At 46.8% G+C, this 19,785-nt stretch overlaps 8 protein-coding genes across 8 annotated transcripts; 5 read left to right on the top strand and 3 right to left on the bottom strand.

The window, feature by feature from the left end:
- Positions 1–6,107: 6,107 nt before the first annotated feature.
- GL218_08172 (uncharacterized protein) lies at positions 6,108–6,335 on the top strand (the record flags this gene model as incomplete). Its single annotated transcript, XM_033584965.1, has 1 exon — positions 6,108–6,335. The coding sequence occupies one exon, from the start codon at positions 6,108–6,110 to the stop codon at positions 6,333–6,335; it is 228 nt and encodes a 75-aa protein (XP_033440864.1).
- Positions 6,336–6,749: 414 nt separating this feature from the next.
- GL218_08171 (tRNA modification GTPase MSS1, mitochondrial) lies at positions 6,750–8,313 on the bottom strand (the record flags this gene model as incomplete). Its single annotated transcript, XM_033584964.1, has 2 exons — positions 6,750–6,768; positions 6,821–8,313. 2 exons carry the CDS (start codon positions 8,311–8,313, stop codon positions 6,750–6,752), a joined length of 1,512 nt encoding a protein of 503 aa, XP_033440863.1.
- Positions 8,314–9,108: 795 nt separating this feature from the next.
- On the top strand, positions 9,109–10,235 carry GL218_08170 (Protein MAK16; the record flags this gene model as incomplete). The annotated part of the gene is made up of 4 exons (XM_033584963.1): positions 9,109–9,167; positions 9,218–9,250; positions 9,303–9,417; positions 9,468–10,235. The coding sequence occupies 4 exons, from the start codon at positions 9,109–9,111 to the stop codon at positions 10,233–10,235; spliced, it is 975 nt and encodes a 324-aa protein (XP_033440862.1).
- Positions 10,236–10,911: 676 nt separating this feature from the next.
- On the top strand, positions 10,912–11,691 carry GL218_08169 (uncharacterized protein; the record flags this gene model as incomplete). The annotated part of the gene is made up of 1 exon (XM_033584962.1): positions 10,912–11,691. One exon carries the CDS (start codon positions 10,912–10,914, stop codon positions 11,689–11,691), a length of 780 nt encoding a protein of 259 aa, XP_033440994.1.
- A 1,176-nt stretch (positions 11,692–12,867) lies between these two features.
- Positions 12,868–15,423, top strand: GL218_08168 (GTPase-activating protein GYP7; the record flags this gene model as incomplete). The annotated part of the gene is made up of 3 exons (XM_033584961.1): positions 12,868–14,413; positions 14,467–15,048; positions 15,104–15,423. 3 exons carry the CDS (start codon positions 12,868–12,870, stop codon positions 15,421–15,423), a joined length of 2,448 nt encoding a protein of 815 aa, XP_033440995.1.
- A 539-nt stretch (positions 15,424–15,962) lies between these two features.
- Positions 15,963–16,547, bottom strand: GL218_08167 (Vacuolar protein sorting-associated protein 55; the record flags this gene model as incomplete). Its single annotated transcript, XM_033584960.1, has 2 exons — positions 15,963–16,096; positions 16,292–16,547. 2 exons carry the CDS (start codon positions 16,545–16,547, stop codon positions 15,963–15,965), a joined length of 390 nt encoding a protein of 129 aa, XP_033440996.1.
- Positions 16,548–17,241: 694 nt separating this feature from the next.
- GL218_08166 (putative proteasome subunit alpha type-6) lies at positions 17,242–18,175 on the top strand (the record flags this gene model as incomplete). The annotated part of the gene is made up of 3 exons (XM_033584959.1): positions 17,242–17,279; positions 17,346–17,457; positions 17,531–18,175. The coding sequence occupies 3 exons, from the start codon at positions 17,242–17,244 to the stop codon at positions 18,173–18,175; spliced, it is 795 nt and encodes a 264-aa protein (XP_033440997.1).
- Positions 18,176–18,384: 209 nt separating this feature from the next.
- Positions 18,385–19,602, bottom strand: GL218_08165 (Elongator complex protein 5; the record flags this gene model as incomplete). Its single annotated transcript, XM_033584958.1, has 2 exons — positions 18,385–19,272; positions 19,444–19,602. The coding sequence occupies 2 exons, from the start codon at positions 19,600–19,602 to the stop codon at positions 18,385–18,387; spliced, it is 1,047 nt and encodes a 348-aa protein (XP_033440998.1).
- Positions 19,603–19,785: the final 183 nt, after the last annotated feature.

Below are 19,785 nucleotides of genomic sequence, written 5' to 3'. Positions count from 1 at the left end.
TCGTGGGTTGCTATAGTGGTAATTCGCAACGATACTGCTTCGTTTTTATCAACTGGTTAGCTATCCCCTTTTCACTATAATTTAGAAGCTTCAGGGTATACAGTCGAGGTCGAGTTGCATGTAGCACAAACTATTAAATTATTCATCGTGGATTATATTAGAATTAGTAGTTCGAGGACTTGGTATTATTAATTGTTCGATAGACTGCTTAGTGATAACCACCTATAGATATCTCCTAGTGTTTCTAATCCAAGTCAACACCCCATTGTCTGACTTAAGGGATAAAGTAATCAGTTTGCTCCATATATTAGGTACAAATATAGAAATTCCGATCTCAAAATGTCATCTTGTTGGTACCCATTTTAATGATCGAGAGATGTACGCTATTTTCCTATCACCTTTTACCATTAGCCCCTGACTCAGGGGTATTGAGCAACGATAAGCTTTTTTGCAAGTTCTTCAGCCGCGCGCCTTGCTAACGTTTTGGTGTTTCTGAAACAACAAAACAGCGCATATTATCGTAGGACAATGTAATTCATAGATCTGAATTTGGCAATCAGGTAGATACCTAGGTATATTTGGTCATACAAATGGCTGTCATATCGGAATCGGTCCCGACGTTATACGGTACGACCCTATTTACTCCACGTATCGTCTGTTCCAGCGCTTAATGGTGATGGGGGAAATGAGATATCATGATGTGTAACAATTAATCATACTTGCGCCCGGTGGCTTATATTATAGTACATATATCAGTGAGTGCTTAGGTCTTTAGCCTTGATGGCAGCTCATATCACTCCTATGGTATTTCGTATAGCTTACTACTGAGTTAGTTTGTATTGTCGAGTTATATCGTCCTAGATAATCCTATTTTTGGTTTGGCGGATTCATGTATTGAGGTCTGGGTAAAAACAATTGTTACACAAAAGTTGATCTCTATATTGAAAAAAAGGTTACCTCGTTCTATTTCCTAACTTTCAATTTGTCCTTTATAATTACACTTTGCCCTGTATTGGCCATATGTCTTTACGGCGTGCCGTTTACTTACATTATATTCATTTAACCTCGAACTAGAATTGCCTGACCCTTATGCAGTATAACCCTATGTTGATAAGAAGGATTCATTAGTAGTAAATTAGTAATGATTAATTGTTAATTACTCTGTACTGTTATAGAGCTTAAATAGCGCTGTGCTAATTCGGGATGATATGATTTCAAAGTAGAGAACGCGTATACCTTGGTGCCGTTCCCCGACTATACGATGCAAGGCATCCTTATAATGTAACCTAGTACAACACATGCTGCATAGGTACATAACGTTGCATTTGAGACATACATTGGTTTTTTCTCTCTCTTTTTATTTTCTTCGTCATAAGGCTCGTCTTACCTGTCGGTCGCGTTCCTGCATGTACCTATATTCTACTTGCAGCAAACAGGACTTTCGTTGCCTAAATCAGACAAGGCAACTCCTTTTCTATTCCTAATATGCAATCTGCGTATAACCTATAACGGTCTCATGAGTTCCGTGTAACGCCACGTGGTCTTTTAGATGGTAAGATTGCTTTCCGAAAAAAAAAAAAACCCCTTTTACATAGTTTTCGGTTCGTGCCCGCGGGTTGCGTTACCATGACACCCCTCGGGGTGGCTTGCGGGCGTACAGCCATGTTTATAGTGCTCAATGTACAGATTCTTGGAGTTCGCAGTTGAAGTCTCGAGAAGAACCTTTTCTACGAACGAGCTGGAGTTACATGTTACATGTGGCGTCCGGGCTGTGACTGTTTTGTAGCAAATTGGGAACAGTCAGCTCTCGGAATGCGATGGTACAACGTGGAAAACCCGCGACGAAACATAATGATCTCAGTTTTACCCAGCTCTCGTGTTACGGAGGCGTAGAATATCGAAGCTCGGGAAACCTGAGCCGCAGTCCGAGCTCAGGCGGCCGAAACTCCACATTTGCGTTACTCTAGTAGAGTAAGTATCTTTAATACAGCTATGACAATGATACTGAATTAGGGAGATGTGCCTCAGTTTGTTCGTTTATAGTATATTACCCCTTTCGGGAGTGGGATTGGACCCCGGGGACCCTTTGAGACACCGAATGAAAAGAATACCAGGGGGTTTCCGAATTTGCTATCCATGGGGCTATCTATACCTGAGAAAACGGAGAAATTCTCTTAGGGCCCAATTGAGGGGTTCGCCAATAGATTTTCGAGTCGTTGTGGAACAATGCATATCTTTAGATGTAGGATGTAGGCTGTAAGGTGTTGGCTGTTGAAGATTTGAGATGTTAAAATCCCTACGTTTATGTAGTGACACCTGAGACCTCGTGGGGGATGACATGAATCTACGGTTGCCTGATATCTCGAATAATAAGTCCCAACTTGACCCGAGAACCAGAAACTTGTCAATTGTGGTGCTACGGCGTGGTAAGGCGGATGGAGATAGTAAATTCTTATCGCTGTTGGTAAATATTTGAAGACAATTTCCGAGACCCAGACGATAGAATAGCGGTTTCTCCACTAAATTCTCTAATTGTCCTATATTAAACGGTATATGTGGCGATGGGGTCCAATTGCGATTAAGCTGGCCTTACGAAAGAAATCTCAAGCCTTGCGGCGACATGTGGCAACGACATGAAACAGCCACCAACCTACATAGACATACCGAGCTTTGACAACTGTGGGGGCGGTAACCATATTAGAATAATGAGTACAGAATAGACATGATAAATGATGAGATTATAAGCTTCTTAATTGGATATGAAGACATAAAAGTTGGCACTGCCTACAATATTGGCGGATAGTCCGGGCCTTGACTCACTTGTTAGTCTAAAATTACTATTACTAGAATTGAGTCATGATGAGTCGCAATGAGTCGCAATGATTTGAAATTTTATGTCTATTGTTGTTTACCTATCCGAGTAAATACCTAAACCGCCGATGAGCTCCGGAGTATAGAGGGGAATTGAAGCAATGTAACAACGGTGGCCCCGAATTGGCGGTAGCTGTAATGATCAGAGCAGTGCCCCTCCTGCTGTCAGGCTGCAGAAATATTACTTACCATAAGGCTATGCTGGAGAAGAATCTACCCGTCGGGGATGGTGACGAAATAATGCTTATCGAAATATCCTATAACTAATAGGTATACGGTGCCAAAAAAGAGTCAAATGTGAGAAGTGGGGATATAGTAAGGCGAGTGAGATGATGAAAATCGATATAATTTTTTTGCTGTTAAATGTAGGTAAGCACTGTAAACAATGTAGTCAGGTAGCTAAGATAAGTAAGCGAGGTAAGTAAATAACTATTGGAAATGAATAAAGTAAAACGTCGAAGTGGTGGAAAAATCTCCGGTAGGTTTAAAATTCGTGTGGCAGTGCGTTGCGATTATCAAGAATTAGTATTATTCTTAATTATGGACTACCTATGATTCTATATCTAGTGCATCTCTTTTTACTTTACTACTTCATACTGCTTAGGTAGGTAGTGATGAAGGTATGTAAAGAGAATTATAATAAATCGTCTATAAATAGGAGGTACTTAACCTAAGCCTAAGATTTCATCCCACCTTTAGTGTTTTCTTATAAGCACTAATTTAGTGCCCCACCATCGTTAACCCATTCTTGACAGTGTGTATGGCTCTTGCAGCGGTTTCGAACTCACGCCTCGTGGCAGATCCCTGTCCCCTCCCTGTCCCTCCCTGTCTCCTCCCCTGTCCCTTGTGCAACTTAGAACATGCGAACAACAGATGAAGAGATAAGATTGGTTCTTACAAAAATTTACTGTGTGCTGGGTTTTTCAGCTCTACCATAATAAACCGTTGGGTTGCCTTCGGATCTCAAGTTCGCTTGCATCGTGCGTTCCGTTGCTGCGATACCAGATCTTGTCTCATTTCGCTAACTGATACAGCATATACAGCATCGATGCAAAAGTGCAAATGCCCCGAGATTTCCCATTAATCATCCATGTATCATATGTAGTAGCTCTGTGTACCTGCATCTACCCATACTATACCTAACCTACCTTGTGCCTGGTCTGGTGCGGATAGGCGGATAGGCGGGTAGGTTTATTTGATTGCTGATGAAGGCACAGCTGCACAGTGCTTCTCTGTTATCTGCTTTGCGGAGACGGGACTAACCTCCGCGGGAAGCCCATTCTTACCTATAGTAGGTTGTACATATATGTCTGGCTTGACGAGTAGGGATTGGTTCGGATCCGTCCTGTTGTCTGGGATATCAAGACGGGCTGAGTCACCGGGCAATGACAAACCTCGATTAGGTAAGAGTATAAGATATAGGAAATAGGTATAATAGGAAATAGAATACAATTACCATAGTATGATTATTATTCGAATATCTTGAAACAAGTGGAGAATAAAGAGCATGCGAGCACTATGATTATATTGTACGAATGTTTTTTAACACGGGTCGGGAGAGGCCGAGTAAAAATGATGACTATAGATTACTATCGTTTCCTAACCGAGTATGGTGAATCCATGTTTTGTAGATTCCACAAGTCTCGAAAAAGAAAGTCCCCTGTCGCCCAAACTGGGAGAAGGGCCGTTCTGGAATACTAAATCTGGTACCTTACATACATGAACGAACGCACTTACAAGGTATGAAAGCATGCGAATGGTGCAATGTAAGTACAATGACATATGTAATACCACGCGGAACAATTAAAAAATTCGATGATGGGATCACAGGTTAAGGGTATGGTATTTCAGGGAGGGAGAATGCTACGTCGCTAATAAGGGGACCTCGCGTGATAGCAGGCATGGTAACTTGGCCTTACCATGGATGATTACCCGCTTGATTGGTTACGATGCATGGAGAACCGAATAGCAAAAAAACCTCAGATGATATAATTATTCGTCAGAAGCACCAATAGGCAGTAAGCCTCTTATGGTGGCCCTCAGATACGGGGAACGAGATGGGAAGGAAGTTATTAGTCTCATTGGTTGTAGTTAGTTATTGGAAGAAAGTCCCCAAAAAAAAAATAAAACAAGGGTCTTTGAAATTCAGATAGTTACAAAAATACAAGACAGGCATACAACACCCTCAGCCCTACCGCTGACTTCAGATTTCCGAAAGCGGATTAGAGTGGCCCCCAAAATAGAAGACCTTGTGCCTTCTATGCAATTTTGTAAAGATTCTTTGCGCCTTCTCTGCAGGACCCGATACCAACAGCTTGGTGACATGCTGTAACCTTCTGCAGTGCGCGGCCAAAACGATGGACATTACGACCCTGCAACCTTGCAACTTTAGATATGAACCTTTTACCTTTTACCTTTTACCTTTACCTACCTAAGGTACCTGACATATGTACCCTCCATTACCCTCCATTTCAGCACCACATGCACGCATCTACACTAAGCGTCATGTCGCCAAATCTAGAAATTTGGACCCTTGTTTCATGAAACAAAAAAAGATGCCTTTAAAGTGGTTCTTTCAGAAGCATGTCATACCTACCTACCTTACCTACATATATACATGTACCTATTTTATGTACTATGTATCCCTGTACCCCCGTTGGCTTACGCTACGAACTTTTCTGACAAGGCTCCAAGGCTGGCTCTCGTACCTTTTCTTTCCCACCCCCCTCCTCCCCCTACCCCCCCCCAAAATTCCACCACACGCCTTAGGATTCGCTGGGTCTGAACGGGATCCTCCTATGACTATTATTTCGAGGCTCAAGCATACCTAGGTAGGCAGTAGAGATTCCCGCCGCAGCACATCGGCAGTCTGGGTCTCTCAGCCCGGGGCCCCCTGCTCTTACCAACATGGTCCGGTCAGCTAGGAAACGTGCGCCAGTTATTCTGATAATGACGGGCTGTGTTTCGTATACTTCAGATATATAAGATGTTGAACTCCCTGGTTTTGAGGCATCTTTTATTTCTCATCACAACAGCAAGAACTACAAGAACAATAACAATATCAAAAGAATAATATAAATCCTCATCCCTCAACAGATATATCACTGAACAACACTAGATCTTGCTTCACATACAGATAACACAGCTTTCCTTAACTGTCGCTTTCATTACTGTACTCACCAATATTTCATCTCTATCTATCTCTATATATATATACCAATCCTTACACAATAGCAATGGCTGCCTTCACTTTCACCACTGTCTCTGCCCCTACCAACTTTGGCCGAAGCGGCTACAACAAGGATGGCGACTCTGAGGACGACAAGCGAAACTTTGGACGCAGTGGCTACAACAAAGACGGTGACGACGATGACAAGAAGAACTTTGGACGAAGCGGCTATAACAAGGATGGTGACGAGGAAGACAGCCGGCTAAGCAACTTCGGCCGGAGCGGTTACAACTAAAGAGTCCCAACACTATGGACACTCACTTCTCTTTCATTTCATCCCGGCTACCTGCCGACTTTAATATCTCATCTTCTCGCCACGGCCGGTCCAGCCCAGCAGCGCTCGACTGGGCCGGCCTTGTATTAACACTCGATTCTCATTGTTTCTGTATCAACAGCATTTAGAGAGCATTCGGCATTGATATCATTATATTATTAGGACTGGACGATACCACGAAAAAAGATTCATACCATAGAAAGATAGACGCGCAAGCAACACCTGTACTATTTGTACTATTTTAGCATGAGATAGGATTCAGGATAGACATCGGACGATTTGGGAAAACGCATTGCATGAGGGTTAGGGCATGGGACGGCGCAACTAGGGGCATATCTCTTCATCTGTATATTATTATTTATTTTGAGAATTCAATCACTTTCCTACACAGAACCTGTCTCAAATATCAGTTGAATCCTCCGGTGTAGTAATGCGCCGGTACTTACTTTTCGAATATTACGCCTAGGATTTCCTCCACATCGCCTACATCTCCGCGGCCCGTGATCCGTCCTAGGTAGTTTGCGGCGTAACGAAGATGTTCAGCCGCCATGGTAATATCAGCGTCTTCGCCTCTGTCGAGCTCGTCGTGGGGGCCCTTTTCACCCGCCAAGCTGGTATATCCCACGGCTTCAAGGTAATTCTCTAAATGTCGTCTACATTTTACGAGAAGCTGTCGCTGACGTTCGGTAACGCCATGGAGGTCTTGTAGAGCAGCGGGAAGCGATGTCATCGTAGTAAACGATGTAACTAACGCATCTACGACCCCCCGGAGCCCCCCTGGGTCGATCTGGTCAGAACCTAGATCTTGCGCCTCCTTGCAAGAAATGGGTATCGGCCGAATTCCCTCAAGCCCATTGACTTTGCCAAGCACCTCCTTACCGAGCCACCGAAGAAGGGTACGTAACTCATCGTTAGAAACGGCATCTCGCTTGTTAACAATTACTAACCGTTCTTTACTGTCTGCCGCGAGTTTTAGAGTTTCCATATCGAAGCGAATCTGGGGGTTTCCAAGCGTATTCGTTTCGATAGAAGTTAGTACGATGATGACATCAGATTGCGTGGCTTTGACCCTTGCCCTGCGGATTCCCTCTTCTTCAACTGCCCCTATAATATCTGTAGAATCACGAGAACTTGTTGGATCTAGTGGAGTTGAGCTTCTGAACCCTGCGGTATCCGCAAATGTACACAAATACCCGCGAATGTCGAGATTGGCTTCGATAATGTCCCGAGTAGTGCCAGACTCACCGGATACGATAGATGCCTCCCTACCGACGACCTGATTCATAAACGAGCTTTTGCCGACATTCGGCGGACCCACAAGCGCGATTTTGATCCCATTCCGAAGAAGTTCGCTTCGCTCGCTTGCTCCTTCGTGGATGTGTATGCTCTGAAGGATCTGCCTAACCTGTTTCGTCACATTGACGACTAGGGAAGCGGGCGACTCGTCGAAATGCTGATCTTCGGAGAAGTCAATAAGAGCCTCCATCTCGGCCCGAGCATGTAAAAGATTCTGGCGCCAGTCTTCGTATGTTCGACCCAACGAGCCGCTGCTACCTCGAACCGCCGCGCGTCGCTGCTGTTCCGTTTCAGCGGCGAGGGTCTCGCTTAGGGCCTCGACCTGGGCTAAATCAAGCCGGTCATTGAGGAAAGCTCGCTTAGTGAATTCACCGGGCTCGGCGTAACGGATTGGGCTTTCTGCGGCACATTTAGGAATCGCGGCGAGAACAGCTTTCACAGTTGCACTGCCTCCATGCACATGCAGTTCTAGGACATCATCGCCAGTGACTGTTTTGGGATTCGGAAAGAAAAGTACTAATGCTTCTGAATCGAGAATTTCTGATTCGCTCGAATCCGGATGATACAGTGACCTGATGGTGGCATGGCGAGGTTTCAAGAAGGGTTTGTTTGGGCAGAGACCGTGGTAAATCTTATAATCCATCAGCCATGGTCGTTGGTTGGAAGCGAACAATTCCTACAGATCTGCATGCGGGGCCCGATATCCGGATCACCGCGATCCCAGCCTTGCCTTCGGCTGTTGATAATGCATATATTGTATCATCGCGCAGCTGAAAAGAAGAGTAACGCTGAACGAATTGATCATTACCAATCAGATTGCCATGATTAAAACCTAAAGGAGTCCCCGAAGATGCGAGAGACTGTCGAGTCGGATAAAGGGAGCTGAACTGTATATTATTTCGAGGCCACCTTAAACAGGTGAACACGCACCTCCTAGCAGCGCGATACATGAGCTATACTCCGCCTAAACCCCCAATAAGGAGCTTCAATTATATGATTAAACCCATATGAAAGTGATGGATATATTTGAAGACTGGATCTGATAATCAGAAATATTGATCGTTCAAAAAATGCATGTTTTAAGAATGATGTATAAATATTCGAGTATTCAGATGCGTAGCACTAAGATTCAAGATTGAAGATTAAAGCTTGAGGTTAGTGAAGGTACACAGGTACCTAGATAGTGCCAGTGCGCGAGTAGACTATTCATTATGCGCCTTATGATTGGTTGAAGAGGCTAGTGGCTAGCTAATCCTGCTACCGCCTTTCTTAGCCCAAGTCCAAAAACCCCACCCGCAACGGCAGAACTTTTTTTTTTTCCCATTCGGAAGTTCTCAAGCGCAGGAGTTTAGTTAAAGCTGTTTACTGCTTTACTAGAACACCACTTCTCACCCTCTACTTGCCCGACTACCTTGATTCTATTTAATATTCAGGCGCAATGTCGGACGAAATTATTTGGCAGGTCATCGACAAGCAGTTTTGTAGCTTCAAACTAAAGTGAGATTCATATTTTCGATCGTCGACTACAAGTGCTAACTTATTACTAGAACTACAAAAGAGAAGACTTTCTGCCGTAACGAGTAAGAAGAAGGATTTCAGTTGTCCAGTATCGCGTTTCTAACATAAGCATAGGTATAATGTCACAGGTCTTTGCAATAGACAGTCATGTCCTCTTGCCAATTCTCGTTATGCCACTGTGCGAGCGCACCCAACTAAGGGCACCTTGTACCTATATATGAAGACTATTGTTAGTTCCTCTATGCACTTTACTTCTGCCTGCTTGTTGACCAGACGTAGGAACGAGCCCACATGCCATCAAAACTATGGCAGAGGATCAAGTTGTCACAGAATTATGCCACCGCCCTGAAACAGATCGATGATCAACTCATCTACTGGCCTAAGTTCCTGGTCCATAAAGCGAAACAGCGAATAACTAGGCTTACGCAAGTGGCGATACGGATGAGAAGGCTAGCTAAGGAAGAGGCACGATTAGGCGAGAAAGTTGTACCCAAGATGGCACCTAAGATTAGACGCCGAGAAGAGACAAGAGAACGTAAGGCAGAGGCAGCCGCTAAGTTAGAACGAACAATCGAACGGGAGCTTATGCAGAGGCTGCGCACGGGTGCATACGGCGATCAGCCACTCAACGTCAGCGAGACGATCTGGAAGAAGGTCCTTAATGCTATGGAGCGCGAGGGCGAAGGAAAGAGGGACAAAGATCTCGATAAGGGTATTGAAGATGAGGAAGAAGAGGAAGAAGAAAACGAAGTCGAATACGAGGAAGAAGACGACGAGCCTGACGGAGCAGTCGAATATGTTAGTGATTTCGAAGAAAGCGATGACGACCTTGAAGATATCGAGGATTGGTTAGGAAGCGACGAGTCCGATAAGGAAGAGGATTCACAAAGCGAAGACAGCGAGGAGGAATCAGCCAAGAAGGCTGTAGGCGACAAGAGGAAGAGAGCACGTGTTATCAGCTCGAAGCCGAAGAAGGCGGCTCGACGTGGAAAGGAGATTGAGCACGAGCATGAGTTCGAACGGCATAGGGAAGAACTTGCTTTCTAAAAGACACTACTATGACCGGAATTCAAGCTCTAGCATCTTATATTACGTTAAATGTCTTGATACCCTTTTTGATACCTACGGGTATCTTTATAAATATAAAGGCGCAATTGTCTCTTTTCTCGCGTATGGTATTGGCTAAAATTTAAGGATGCTTAAAAATATAGGTGGCTAACTAATGATGTATTATTGCCTATGCGCAAGGCATCTTATTTGTCAATTGATATTCCGAGGCACTGGTGAACAAATCATCATTGCACTTAAGCGTACATATATGTATTTAAGGCTGTGATTCAGGGGCGGACCTGTTAGCTTGGCGGGGTATTTATCGTATTTGTCCACTCCGTTTTCTTGTTACATCCATAGCGCTATCCACCAGTTTGGTCGGCATTGACATTAATCAATCATTCTCACCGATCCAATTCTTTTTGAAACGGATTCCTGAACACCCTTTTTTTTTTCCTTCTCTTCTCCATAACGACCGCGAAGTCATATTTAAACTTTGCTCGTCTTGTAACTATTTAAAATCAACTCTACAAAAACTCCAACACGTGTTCATATAATTCTATACAATTTGTAATTTAGTTAAACTCTCTACAAGAATCAGACGAACATACCCGCTTAGACGCATTTATCCAAGAACTAGATCCCCTTAGCTCATCTAGGGCCACAAGACAAGATGTCGGCCTGGTATAGCAACCTTGTTGGCGCGACAACTTCGAAAATATCCAATCTCCAACGAACGTTCCTTAGTAGCGAAGCCGACGGCGATACCGAGGACGACACTCACGTGTGCAGAGTCCTCCGGTCTTATTACACCGAGAAAGGCAAGCCGTTTCCTTCGTGGCTACCACCCGACCCTAAAGCGCCTCCTCCAGTTGCCGCAGTATACGCGCAACCGTCACAAGTCGGTTCGAGATATGGTGGTCTTACCCAGCAACCCCAAGGCGGCTTAAGTTCGCTTTGGGATAACAATCCAGTATCGCAACCGCAAGATGCACAAAGTCTAAGGAGAGGCAGGGGCGCGCCGCCTGGTATACGAAATAATGACCCTAGGAACAGTCCGTTCCGTAATTCGGACCCCATGGCTGGACGGGAAGAGGTATCTGCAAGACCGTTGCCTAGCCAAAGAGCGGGAAGCTACCAGACTGCTGGAACAGCACCGCCTACCACCTCGTCCGGAGGTTCGGCACAGGATAGACTGAAACAGCGACTGTTTGGTGGCTCGAGGACAACAAGTCCTGCAGCAACTGGACCTTTTCAACCCCCACCGCAGAATAACTCTAGAGCAAACAATAATTACGGAAGTGGAGATTACGAAGATAGGTTTGCGCCTGGGGGTATGTACGATGGAGGTGCTAGGGGAGGTGGTCCTCCATATGACTCGGGATCGGGAAGTGGAGGGAGACCCGGGGGCAGGCGGGTAGGAGGCCTACCGAGCGGGCCTAAGATGAGATGAGGCCGTTGACAGATGGACGGAACTGTAAGACGCTTCCGTTTGGTTGCGCTGTCCTAGGATCTTGAAATTTGGAATTAGGAATCGAGACAGGGAATGGGGATGGGGATGAGGCTATATCGGACGCCAAGCTGCGGGAGGCAGGGCGCGGATCCTGATATGATCATGGCGCTCTGTGACTACTTATAACTGCGCCTCAGTCTCCTCGGACTACGTCCACCTTATCTGTCTAATTTATGGCGAGCTAGTAAATACCCACGAAGTTGAAATTGTTATACATAGAAAGGGATAGAAGAGATCCTAGATGGCATCGGCTGTTGGTTACTACATCAAGCCTAAACCTGCGAGGAAGGATGAAAGCGGCACGGAAACATCTAGATCATAGAAGTGTTACGATTTTTGCCTCCTAGTCTAGGTAGCGAGGAAATAATAATGTTGTTGCCTACTCGGATACATATCCACCTTTCTTCGTATTGCGTGTTCGATACGTATGTAGGACCTACATTAGGTAGGTTAGATGATTTGGTTCGTGCTTGTCTCCTCCCCCACGCCTTATTCATATCATGTTTATTTTCGTCATATTTAATAGTGTGCATCCAATATTAGGAATTTGTTGACTTGGCTATTTTTGTTGCGAGTTCGAAGTGCGTAATAACTGTAGGTAGGTGGTTCAGTTACAAGGTATACATAATAGTAATAACGAATGTCACGAGTTTGATTCGTCACGTAGACTTTCGTGGCCTGCAGATGGAATTAAATGCAGATGACATACTAGACAAGTATACGCTAATGCGGCAGGTTCCTAGTACTAAATCTTAGCCTTATTTTAGCGGTGATTTAACGTATCAATACCAGCAAATAACGTTTTGGGGGCGCAATGGAGGTGCCCCTCTATGCCTCCAGATCAACTTGTCAATTGGCGCGTGGCGGGGCACAACTATGTACATACGCACCTGCTTGTCTTATTTGCTTGTCTTATTCAAGAACCTCCCCCAAGCTCAAATCACTTTTTTTGCTCACATGTTTGTTCCATCACAAAATTAGCCCTATAGGATTACAGAAGAAGAAATCTCAACAGCCAGGGATTTGAATCCAGATATCCTTACTAACTTGAGATACATCTTCTTGTTAATCTACAACATTCCAGCTTATCCGAGCTGGATAGGACTACACCCCGCGATGACATCAGCTCCCCTTCCGGGTAGAGCCAGTTCACCTACAGGCAGCTTTTACGCCATGAGCGACGACGAAGAGGGCGAGTATGATACCATCACCCACACCGAGACCGGAAAGGGTGTCAAACTCCTATTTTCTAAGAGCAAAGTTTATGTTCACCCTACTCCATCCTCAAAGGATAACATCCCCGGCTACATAGCACTATTACAGCAAAAAGGACACCATGATGAACGACCAACATCTTCTTCCTCCAACGCATCCAACTCTTTAGCATCGGCAGACCTTTTACTTGCTTGGTTACCGGAGTCCTCTCTTGGTGATGCCGCCAGCATATACGTGAAAGTAGATCTGACCGATGCCGAGTCCCCGCCGAGGCAAAGCTATCTTGTACCACCACCCCCTACCGTAACTACCCACAAAGGATCAATCGGTCATTACGCTTTCGCTATACCTGTTAGTGCGATATATTCTTTACTGGTGAGGCCACCTAGCTTGGGGTGGTGGTTCGGGTCTCTGGTGATCAATACCAGAGCTGGGGATAGCTTCCCAGCATTGTTCTTTCACGATAGCGAATGCCAGTCAACTATACTCCAGAAGAAGAAGCGGGCTAGGGAGAGCTTTGACCCTTTTGGTGAAAATGGCCAAATGTTTTGGGGAGGCGATGAGGTGCTCCGTTGGTTAAAACGCTACGTCCGGATAGAAAGGAGTGGGGCTGAGCCGAACATCTACTTGGTAGAGCCGACCAAAGAAGATAGCGAGGCTTTCGGCGGAAAGTTAACGTCAAGTACGCCTTCGCAGATTGGCAGGCATGACAGTTCTCAAGGTATATCCTCGCGCAGTCGTGCCGGGCCTTCACGAGCGGGCGCGGGTGATCAGAATGACGCGGGAATGGACCCTGTCATGAAATTTGTGAAGGAGACTGGATGGAATCTCCTAGAAAAATTCAGCAAGGTCACAACGTTCACACGAAGAACCGCCCAGGATATAATTGACAATCCAAAAATGCCACCTCAGGTGCGGAGATTAATGAGAAACCCCGAAGTTCAGACGTTGCAAGACGAATTTGATAGCGCAAGGATATACTTAGCCCGGTGGGCGATGGGAATAGCTGAGCAGAGCGAAAGGGATCGAAGCCAGAGGATATGGACCGCTCGTGACGTCTTGGAATTAGAAGATACTGACGTCGGGGAGTTCGAGTTGCTTGAAACAAGTACTTTATCTCTGGAGGAGCGAAGGAAATCAGTGACTATTAAGGAGTGGAACAGTTTCTTTGATCCTCGAACTGGTCGCCTTGCAGTCACTATTGATGAAGTTAAGGAGCGAATCTTCCATGGTGGTCTCGATCCGGAGGATGGAGTTCGCAAGGAAGCTTGGCTGTTCCTGCTTGGTGTGTATGATTGGTACAGCACAAATGAGGAACGGAAAGCGGCAATCGCATCTTTGAGGGACGAATATGTAAAACTAAAGGCTGCCTGGTGGGAAAGGCTGGTAGACCTTGGTGGCGAAGGAGAGGACGGTGAATGGTGGCGAGAGCAAAGGGGCAGAATCGGTAAGTCTTACTATTTGCATGGGCAATATATTTATACTAACTATTTGGTACAGAAAAAGATGTGCATCGGACCGACCGCACAGTTCCAATTTTCGCAGGAGAAGATCTTCCTCATCCTGATCCCGACTCCCCATTTGCCGAGGCTGGTACCAATGTCCATATGGAGCAGATGAAGGATATGCTACTCACTTATAACGAGTATAACAGGGATCTTGGTTACGTCCAGGGAATGTCTGACCTGCTTGCTCCGATATATGCCGTTATGCAGGACGATGCCATTGCCTTCTGGGGGTTTCAGCGTTTCATGGAGCGAATGGAACGGAATTTCCTACGAGATCAGTCCGGCATGAGAAATCAGCTTCTCACTCTCGATCATCTAGTACAGTTCATGGATCCAAAGCTATATGCTCATCTTCAGTCGGCCGACAGCACCAACTTTTTCTTCTTCTTCCGGATGCTATTGGTCTGGTATAAACGCGAATTCAAGTGGATGGACGTCTTGCACCTATGGGAAGTGCTCTGGACAGACTACTTGAGCAGTAGTTTCCACTTATTCGTAGCCCTTGCTATTCTAGAGAAGCACCGAGATGTGATCATGATTCACCTTAAACATTTTGACGAGGTGCTTAAATATGGTAAGCCCTGCAACACTTTTTTCAGCTTAAATCAGTGCTAATGGTCTCGTATTAGTTAACGAATTATCGAATACGATAGACCTTGAGTCTACATTGATCCGAGCAGAGGCTTTGTTCCGCCGTTTCCAGCGGTTGATTGAAGCCATAGATAAGAAGCAAAACTTTCCAACACCAAGAGTACAGCAAGATTCGTCGTCAAATTCCGCATCCACTTCACCCAAACAGCCAAGTAACAAAAACGGAAAGGCTACAGAAGAGCAGCCGAAAAAGACGATTACGCCTGAGCTGCGGAAGCTACTGAGTAAAAATATAGAAGTGCTTCCACGAAAGGTGGTGCAAAAGAAAGGCGATAGTATTACTACCGATGGTGCCTAGGAGGTAGTCTGTTAGGTGGTTGCTTCAACTTGGCTTTCGATTTGAGCTTTTTATGCCGGGTGTATTTGTATGTTAGGGGATAAGGAATACGGAACGGATAGCATAATGAAGGGGGATTGTACCTAATTTTAAGGGTTTGGTGTTGAGGTTTATGGTTTATATATGTAGTATCGAAAGGAAGGGACACAATACTACCTGAAGCAGCGCTTTCGACAAATATCCTTCACTCTAGCGCTAACAAGGGAAATTCAGTAATTGAGGTTGAAAAGTTAGGAAACAATTCGAATTCACACACGACATTGCCTGGAAATGCCGGCAAAATAGAACTAACGATGTACTTGAAATATATTGATAATAATTCGTTGAAAGATGACAACCTATGCAAACCTAGCAGTCCTTTCCTTCACTCCGTTGAATTCGCACAATACGCCTATATTACAGCAATGCAAACTGCCCCTTTGCTCTCTCTTTCTCTCTTCTTTCTCACACATGTCGTCTTGCGTCATGCTAAGCCTCCTCATTACTACCACTTCAGCATATTAAAACTCCTGCTCCTCTTGGAAGAACATGCCGAATGAGATAATAGTCCCATAGATCAATAGTCCACCGATAATAGACATTATCATCGCCGGGATACCGATTAGAGCGGAGTGCGCGAGGACGGCGGGGAGAGCTATGAGGGAGAGGATATGTTAGTTATAATGTTCTTATCGTATATATATTAGGTATGCCAGGATATAGCGACATATTTTGAGTTCCGCTCCGCGCACGTGCGTGCGTAATACGCGCAAAACCAATATCCTAAGCATAGAAGAGAACAAGAGGGTAGGATTAGAATAGAATTATAGAACCTCTAGAGGTTTCTTACCTATCCCCATAATAACTAAGAACCCGGTGAAGAAGCGCCCGAGGTCCTGGACGCCATTTCCGGAGCTCTCGACGAAGTCTTCCGGGTTGGCGCAGCGCGCGGCAATCCAGTTGGGTATGGGAGCCAGCACGTAGGTGGCAACGACTAGTAGTGGGTAGTACACCTTGTATAGCGCGCAGGACAGGATGACGAGCAGGAAGCCGATGGCGAGCACGAAGGACAGCGCGATGATGGTCTTGAGCCCCGCGGTCGGCATCGTGGGCGGATGGGAGCGCGGATAGTTACGGCTACGGCTACGACGGCGGGAAAGAAAAAAAAAAATAGGGGGGGGGAGGGCGTACTCCTAGAGTGGTGGATGGTGGTTCTATCGAGATTCGAGATTCGGTCGTGGTTCGTATGGGGTTGCTGCGTGGAAGAATGGGAAGACGCGCCGTGTTGGTCGGTATGGTGTAATGGTTGGGACTTGCGATTTGTGTTACAGGATGTTGTCGTCAGACTCAGCCTTGACTTGGTTCGGCTTGCCTACCGCTATGTACCTAATGTACCTAGGTTTACCGGGATTTTGGGGCCGGGGAGCTTAAGCCACTTTAGAGTCCCCCGTAAATCAAATATGTGTGGCTGAAATTCGTCGTACTGAGATTAGGTAAGGTTAGGTAGGTACTTCAGTATCTAAGTACTATGTACCTAGTTATACACTCATGTGCGGGAAGTCCATGTTACCTAAGCCATTGGAGCTAGGGCATCAGTGCTAGACCTAAAAGAGACGAACGACGAAGCTCTTGAGCTGCCTTGCGGTTGCTGAACATTCAAGTCTGTAATTCAGGTAGCTTCAGCCTTGTATTTTCGACTCGAATATCCAACCTGCGAATACCTTCCCAACGCATATACGCCACTATCTACCTCCGCACACCCAATAATAATTACTATTTGAACTACGACATACCGACATAATGTTCAGAAACAACTACGATAACGATTCCGTCACATTGTAAGCTCTTAATTATATTATAAACAACCCTTGTCAATCCCGTACTTCACTAACAACTACGTTCAGCTCCCCGCAAGGGAGAATATTCCAGGTTGAATATGCCGCCGAGGCCGTCAAGCAAGGTTCAGTAGTGGTGGGTTTAGTTAGCAAGACACATGCAGTTCTAGTCGCTATCAAGGTACGATTACCACAAGAAAAAAACCTACCCAGATCCAATCCAGAGCTCCAAGAGCTAACAACTCCACTCGCAGCGAAATGCAGAGGAACTCTCATCGTACCAGAAGAAATTGTTCGCCGTAGACGAGCATGTCGGCCTAGCCATCGCCGGCCTGACCTCAGACGCCCGTGTCCTCTCCAACTTCATGAAGCAGCAGTGCCTGTCGCAGCGGCTAACCTACGACCGCGCGATGCCCCTCGAGACCCTCGTCTCGCTCATCGGCGACAAGGCACAGCTCAACACCCAGCACTACGGTAAGCGGCCATACGGTGTCGGTCTGCTAGTGGCGGGTGTAGACGAGGCCGGACCCCACCTATTTGAGTTCCAGCCCAGCGGTATGACCCAGGAGATGATGGCGTGCGCTATCGGAGCCCGCTCCCAGATGGCACGTACCTATCTCGAGAAGAACCTGGATAGCTTTGCGGCGTGCGGCCGGGAGGAGCTGATCCTCCACGGACTGCGCGCCCTGAAGGAGACGCTGGTCCAGGACCGCGCGCTGACCGTCGAGAACACGAGTGTGGGCGTTGTAGGATTCAAGGAGCCCGGCAAGAAGGGCCTCGAGTTCTTCAAGGTGCACGACGGCGCAGAGGTCAAGGACTGGATCAACAGCGTAGCAAACGACAACGACGCGAGCGAGGAAGCGGCAGAGGGAGGAGACGGCATGCAGGTGGATGAGTAGACGTTTTCGTAAGGGAAAAGGAACAAATCATGCTACGGTAAAAGAAAGGCATAACCATAACATAATTGCGTTTCGCTCGGGCGTATGGACTCGGGAGGTGCCTATGTCGCGGCACCGTCTAGATGTATCAATAGACGACAACAAATCACGAAGCAAGCCAGGAAAAAAAGCCGTGGCATCTTAAAGAATTAAATGCAAAAAAAGTGATGTCATATTTCATCTTCCTCGTCGTCAAAGTCATCTTCCCGCCCCATCTCGTATAGAATCCGACCACCTTCTCCCGCCCCGATGTCCGTCTGGGCGTCGAAGTACGGTAGGACTATGCCCTCTCTATCTCTACGCTGCTTCTCCGTCAACCCTAAGTTAAACGTAGTCTCCATCTCCCCGTCTCCTTCGTCCACCGCACCTCCCTGGTCAGTATCGCTCGGATCCCGAAATGCGGGGTGGTCGGAGAGAAGATATAGTCTTGAAGTCTGGACCTTGTGATCCTGCACTGCTGCTGCTGCTGCTGCCGATTGTGACACGAGGACGAACTTCTCGGCAACGGCGCGGCCGCTGCGCCGCCTCAACTCCATCTCGAGCACAAGCCCCTCGCCCGCCGCAGCCCTCTTCTCCGCACTACCCAACCCGACCAGCACGCCCTCCCGGCCCTCGGCGAGCCCCCACTCGGGCTCCTGCAAGCTGCGGTTGCGCGCGCGCCGGCGCTCCACCGCCTGGTACAGACTGCCGACGCGCAGCACGGCGGTGGCGAGATGGCACAGGGTGGTGAGCGGGTGGGGCTCGTACTCGCCCAAGGACGACGGCGGCAGCACCAGCGGCACGTCGGCGTGGTAGACGGCGACGATGGAGACGGCGGGCGTGACTAGGCCCGATAGGAACATAGATAGGTGGGAGCCGGCGGCGCTGGCGATCCCGTTCACGCCGTCTATCACGACGAGTACTTTGTGCGCGTGCCCCGCGCTGCCGGACGAGTAGTGCGAGGTTATCTCGGCCCGCAGGGCCTCGGGCGTCTTGCCCCAGGCTTTGACGAATACGTCGGCGGCGGGGGGCTTGCGCAGCAGCGAGGAGGATAGGAAGATTGTTTTGCTTTTGGAGATCTGGGGGGGTGGGGGGGTTAGAAATGGTGGTGTGTTTTGTGTCTGAACCTCTGAACGTCTGGAGGAGAAAAGGGGGGGAAGGGGGTGGGGAGGAGAGGGTATGAAGAAGAAGAAAAAAAGTGGGGGGGGGAGAATAGCTTAGGTACTTAGGTACTAACTAACTAAACTAACCTTGGCTCTGCTGAGGAACTCGTGAACTACAGGCGCTGCGCTCTGCTCCAGCGTGTCGAGGACTAGGGTTAGAGGGCTGGCGCTGTCCCGTAGGTTAAGGAGTTTCTGCAGGAGAAGCAGCGAGTGCGAACGGGCGTGGGATTGCGTAGATGATGGCATAGCTGCGTTGGTGTTTGGACTTGGACGTTGAATACTTTTTTTTTTTGCGATGGTGTCTTGCTAGGGCAAGTCAAGAGTTACATGTAGGTAGGTATGTAATTCTGAGGCTAGAGTTTGATGTTGGAGTTGTCTTCTGAATAGGTATTTGAAAGACTCGCATCTGCACCACTCGTATTAGTTTAG

The sequence above is a fragment of the Daldinia childiae genome, assembly GCF_008694065.1.
Source record: "Daldinia childiae strain JS-1345 chromosome Unknown Scaffold11, whole genome shotgun sequence".
In the NCBI taxonomy this organism is placed as follows: Eukaryota; Fungi; Ascomycota; class Sordariomycetes; order Xylariales; family Hypoxylaceae; genus Daldinia; species Daldinia childiae.
The sequence above is the reverse complement of the archived record's forward strand: the minus strand, read 5'-3'. Positions and strand labels throughout refer to the sequence as shown.